Raw genomic sequence first — 5906 nt, forward strand, 5'->3', positions numbered from 1 at the left:
TTTAATATCTAAATATGTTATATAGATCTTGATCATATCTCAACTATATACTTAAATTTGAACATTAATTCTAACTAGAAACCAAACATAATTGAAAAAAAGTAAATTAAGAACGTCCAAATCTCGTCCAAGAAAAAACATTTCATGTGATATGATAACCATATTAGTATATAAAGTGAGACATTGTTCCTCATAAAGACACTTCAAAAAATGAAAAGAAAATTTAATAGATAAAAGAAAACAACATATCCTCATCAAAAGCTACCAACCCATCACATAGATGCAGGCACCACTCATAAACCTCTTTATCCAATTTACTAGGTGACAGAATATGATCTTTTTCACCAACAAACAAGATCCAAATCTCATAATTGATATCATTCTATTCTAGGTTGTGTTGTCCTTTTAGCAAATGTCAATTTTGTTCTCATTTACATTTTCCAACAAACCCTTGCACTCTTCCTCTTTTGTTATGTCTTTATTCTTACTTGCATTACATGTCACCATCTCTATCTTTGTTAGTTTCTCTGCCTTCATTGCCTCAGCTTCCCAATCCGTACGTACAATCACTACATATAGAATTGATATAGCACATGCAACTTGGGCTGATAATAGCCCGAACCAAAGCCCACTGAAACCAATCTTGAACCAAAATGCCAACGCTACGGCCACCGGCGTGCCCACGAAATAGAATGAACCTAAGTTGATGTTGGCGCCTACGACGGGTCGGGCTGTGCCTCGGAGTACACCGCAGCCGGTTGTTTGTGGGCAGTTCGCGAGCTCGCATAGGCCCATTATTGGCATGACAGATGCAACCAAGGCTTTGACGGGTTCGTCGTTTGTGAAAAGCGCGGCCCATCCGTATCGAAGGACCACAGTCCATGTTACATTGATGAAGCCCATCACAAATGCACATCCTAATGCAACCATCGCTGCTAGCTTTGCTTTGTATGGTTTACCTGCTCCAAGCTCATTCCCTACCTGCATTTATTGAATTGAAAAATAATTAAATTTTGCTCACTAATAATTTCATATAGATTTTTATTAATTACTCAAATTATAAAGAGAGTTTGTAATTGATTCTAAAATAATTGTTTTAATATTCAATATATTATGAAATATGTATACAAAAATAATTGTTTAACTCATTATGACAAAAATTATTTTAAAAAATGAATAATCAATTATGATTTTTTATTTCTAACTATTTTGATTAAAAATAATATAGCAAACATGATTTACATCACATTCATAATTTTACAGACACTAAATTAAAGAGTCTTGCTAACGAGTGCCCTCAGGGCAATCTTTAAGCATATTAAATAAAGAAAAAATTCTTTATAAAAGTTATAATTTCAATTTCCAATGCATTTTTAATGTATTGATTACACACATTTTTTAAAAAATTTACTACTTTAATCACTTAAATAGTGCCCCAAGGACATTGGTTAGCATTTCTCATCATTAAAATATACTACACTAAAATCTAAAGTGAAATATATAATAAAAAACATTGTATGAGTCTCACAAGGAAAATGAGATGCATTTTAGATTTGATAGTTAGAATATTTGGTAAAATAGATATGATTTGATAGTTAGAATATTTGGTAAAATAGATATGTATGATGATGGAGTTCCTATGGAAGCCAAACAGAATTCCACTTATAAGTGATTAATTACTTCTAGTTTCGTGGAGTCACATTACAAGTGTGACTTAACTGAAATGGGTCCTTGTACTTGACGCAATCATATATCAAATTTAATTTATACCTCATTAAGCAGAAACCAAATATTTATGATTAGCTCAAAAGGAATATAATAAAAAGCAAAGGAAAAAGTTCAAAGATTCAAGACAATAACTTTAAACAAAATAACAACATAAAATCTCCACACGTGTATTTGGCATATGATAAGATAGCGAAAAAGTATTAAAAAAACAGCTACTTTTTGCACTAATTTTTTAATACTAACCATTAATTATTAAATTTTTGTTTTTAATTATTATTGAAGAAAACAATTTAAAATCGAGATTCTATATAGTTGGAAACAACCGTAAAGGACAGTGATTCGTCAGACATAAATTATATAAAGAAAATCCTGGCTAAGGTTGACATTTAATTCTATATTTAGTAGACTAGTTACACAGAATAAAAATATATTAAAAAACAAAAAGGATGCATAGAATAAAAACATAATTAAATTAATAAAACATATTCAAACCGATTTTTAAAAATAATAACTAATCTATAATCTACAATCATATCTAGAAAAAAATGTCATTATTTTGGCTCTTTAAGCATGTTAGGAATCAAGTAAGTGTGCATCAAAACACACATTTTCAAATTTGATTAAGTCTTATGTGGATATATTTGACTTTATTTGGAAAACAATTTTAATTTCAAACTTTTTTTATTTTTTATATATTCCTTCAATTAAAAAAAAAAAATACTTTCGGCTTGCAAGTTAAAAAATCTAGTCACATATAAAGTATAAAAATGAAAGTCACTCCTTTACTCTCACTATTTTCTATATAACTCTTCATGGCACCCCACTAAATATTATTCCAAGTGGAAAATACAGAAAAATATTCGTTATTGCTATCAAAACTTTTTGAATCTAAAGTAAAATGTTAAAATAAAATTTAGGGTGAATACACATTTTATTCTCCCGGAAAATACGCAAGCTCACTTGGCTCAAGTTTCTCAAAACAAAACAAACAAAAAAAGTCTACATGTGGACCTTTAAAATTAATACAGTTTTCTAAAAACAATTATTAGAACTAATCAGTTTAGTTACTAAATACAGTGGTCCCTAAATATACTATCAAAACAATTATAAACACTTTTTCGCAGAGAATGTGTGTATGGATTGGATAAATTGACTAAATCCATCTGAACCAAACTGATTTAAAAAAATGTGTTGGACTACAAAAATTAGTCAACATAATTTCAAAAACTAAAAAACCATTTAAAATAATTAAATTTCCAAGTGACTTAACACATAAATTTGACTACTTACTATATTAGATTTGTTTAAATCTCTTAATAAATTAATATATGAATTAATATTTATATTTTTATTATTGACGTTTGATTGAAGATATTAATTTCAATTGTAAAATTAAATTATTTAAGATTTTGTACTTTGTTTAATTTTAAATAAAGGGAAAAATTGGAGCATATTTTAAAAATGTATATGATACATTTATATAAATAAAAGGAAAAATTAGATAAATGTATTATCCAACCTTACACAACCCACCTTCAAAATTAAATTAATATTTTTTTTATAACATTAAAACATCAGTAAAATTACTTAATCCAATTAATATTTTTTTCATGTCAATAATATTTATATTTTAATAACATGATATACTATTTTTTTTTTAAGATGCTAAAAAAATATATTACCAACAATCAAAAATTCCTGTACAATGTTTTAATTTATTTAATAACGAATATGGATAAATATGACTATTCATTTGCTACCGAATATATTTAAGGGGACAACTTCACTACCCATCACAAAAAGTTGGGTAGTGTACCTCCAACCAATCACATGATTCCATTTAATTAAACACATTTAATTATTTATTAAAATACTACAAATGTTTGTTGTTTCTAAAATTTTTTACAAAGGAGGTAACCTTACCCAACTTTTTGAGTTGGGTAAATAAGAATTCACCTATATTTAATATCATGAATTTATATATATTTTAATGATATTTATGAATCGTTGATAATCATATTTGAGATATTCATTAGTCATCATCTCAAATATAAATATTCTTTTAATCCAAATTTCAATTTCAATTTGTCATATGTGAATCTAATTTTTTTGGTATAGTAATCTAAACATCACCATTTTATCTTTAAAAATAAATAATTTTTCTTTACTTCAACTCAGGTTTCTAAAATTCAATCTCTTACTATACTGTCAAGTGAGTAGGCAAAAATCTAAATCATTTCTTATGCATTGATAAAGAATGAAAGAAAGTAAAGAGAAGAGAAACATACCCTAGCAGAAACACACCCAGCAAGAGCCATAGGAACAGTATACATCATACTTGTTGTCTGAATCAAAATCCCAGTTGCAGCAACCGCCAACGTTGGATTCTCCAAATAACCAGCCATAACAGTAACAATCTCATACCACCACCATTCCAAACATATCATCAAACAACTAGGCACAGCCAATTTCAACAACTCCCCAAAACCACCACCACCGCCGCCGCCAACACCACCACCGCAACTCCACCTCAACCTCATCTCCTTCCTCCTAAACACCCCCACATACCCCGCCATCAAAACCACCATATTCATATTCGTCAACACCGACGCCATCGCCACACCCGGCACACCAAGTTCCATCACCACCACCAGCAAATAATTCAACGGAACATGAAAAACAACCGCCACCAACGAACAATACATCATCGGCTTTGTCACTTTCTGCGACCTTAAAAAAACCCTCAAAGGCTGTAACAACGTGTTCGTCAAAAGATCCGGCAGAGAATAAAAGCAGTATATCGCCGCCATTTCAGTTATCCCACTGTCTTGACCCATGAACAGCATGATTCTTTCAAGGTTAACCCAAAGAGCACTAATCGGTATTATCGCCATTAAAAGCATGAACACCATTCGTTGTAGTGAAAGCGAAAGAAGCTCCCAGTTTTTGCTACCGAAAGCTTGGCTACAAACAGGTTCAAGACCAGATGCGAGACCGACAAGAACAGAGTACCCTGTTATGTTTGTGAAACCTATGGAGAGTGCACCACCAGCTAGCTCTAAACTTCCGAGTCTACCGAGGAAAAGAACAGAAACAACAGCTCTCACAAAAACCAACATGTTCATGGCTGTTATCGGTAAAGCCATGCTCCATAGCTCCTTCAACTCTTCCACCACCTTGTTACAAAAATGTTTTTCAAACATTGACACAGTTTAAGGTTTTGGTTTTTCATTTAAAAAAAAACATGAAATAGATATGAAAAACAAAACAAAACAAAATTTACCTGGCTGGTTGTTGGGAATTTGTGTGAAAAGAAATCACGGTCATTACTATCTTCCATTTTTGTGGTGATGATCAATATGTATTCTTGCTCTGCAATAGAGAAGTAAATTAATCAAACAGTGAGGGGAAGATGAAAAGAGATTATGAAAAAAAAAGTTATACTGTACTCCTTAGAATAGGAATGATTATAGTTAATCTACGTAGCTACAATACCTAAGGAAGTTAAAAGGGTAAGGAAAAACAAACCTTTTCTTGTTCCGGTTTTAGAGAGAACCGGAAAAGGGTAAGGCAAAGAATGTATGAGAAGAAGAAAAAGGGTTATTTGGGGAAAAGAGACATTTAAGTAGAGAGACCAATTACAATAACATTGGGAAGGTTCAACTATTTACCAATTGGAAAGCACCCAAAAATAAACTAGTAATAAGAAAAGATGTAAGTGTATTTTTAGCAAGACAAAGTACTCTAGGGAGTGGTAGACTGGTAGTTGAAAAATTAATTAAAATTTATTATAAAATTATATGGTTAAAAAATTGATAACTATTCCATTTTGAGTTTATAGTTTTTTTAATTAAACTATAAATTTTTTATATGTTATTTTAAGTAATTTAAAGTTGATAATTAAACTAACCAAACGCTTGGGCTCGAGTGGCAAACGAGTCTCTGTAAAAGACGATATTCGAGGAATACCGAGGTCTCTGCTACAACACATTTTAGGATGGTAGCCTTTTTACCTTTTCAGTTGCAATTATCAAGGATCAATTTGATCTCTTCATTCCATCCTTCAAGTTTATGAGGAACCTGTAGTCAGTCAATAACATATTCCCATATAGTTTTCATAGTATCACATGAGAATAAAATATGTTGTAGAGTTTCTTATTTCCAGCGAAACCATCAAA

The 5906-nt window shown here is 30.6% G+C and overlaps 1 protein-coding gene across 1 annotated transcript; it reads right to left on the reverse strand.

The window, feature by feature from the left end:
* Window positions 1-206: 206 nt before the first annotated feature.
* Window positions 207-5406, reverse strand: LOC131622998 (protein DETOXIFICATION 54). Its single transcript, XM_058893999.1, has 4 exons — window positions 5257-5406; window positions 5012-5100; window positions 4017-4904; window positions 207-981 (listed from the first exon to the last, which is right to left on the reverse strand). Exons 2-4 carry the CDS (start codon window positions 5066-5068, stop codon window positions 406-408), a joined length of 1521 nt encoding a protein of 506 aa, XP_058749982.1. The 5' UTR covers window positions 5069-5100; window positions 5257-5406; the 3' UTR covers window positions 207-405.
* Window positions 5407-5906: the final 500 nt, after the last annotated feature.

This window comes from Vicia villosa, unplaced genomic scaffold, assembly GCF_029867415.1.
Source record: "Vicia villosa cultivar HV-30 ecotype Madison, WI unplaced genomic scaffold, Vvil1.0 ctg.000048F_1_1, whole genome shotgun sequence".
NCBI lineage: Eukaryota > Viridiplantae > Streptophyta > Magnoliopsida > Fabales > Fabaceae > Vicia > Vicia villosa.

Excerpts from the sequence above, each read along its gene's own strand:
- LOC131622998 (XM_058893999.1), bottom strand. The coding sequence starts at position 5,068 with ATGGAAGATAGTAATGACCGTGATTTCTTTTCACACAAATTCCCAACA. Across the intron at positions 4,905-5,011 it reads AATTCCCAACAACCAGCCAG|GTGGTGGAAGAGTTGAAGGA; the intron begins GTAAATTTTGTT and ends TTTTGTAACAAG. Across the intron at positions 982-4,016 it reads CTGGGTGTGTTTCTGCTAGG|GTAGGGAATGAGCTTGGAGC; the intron begins GTATGTTTCTCT and ends CAATAAATGCAG.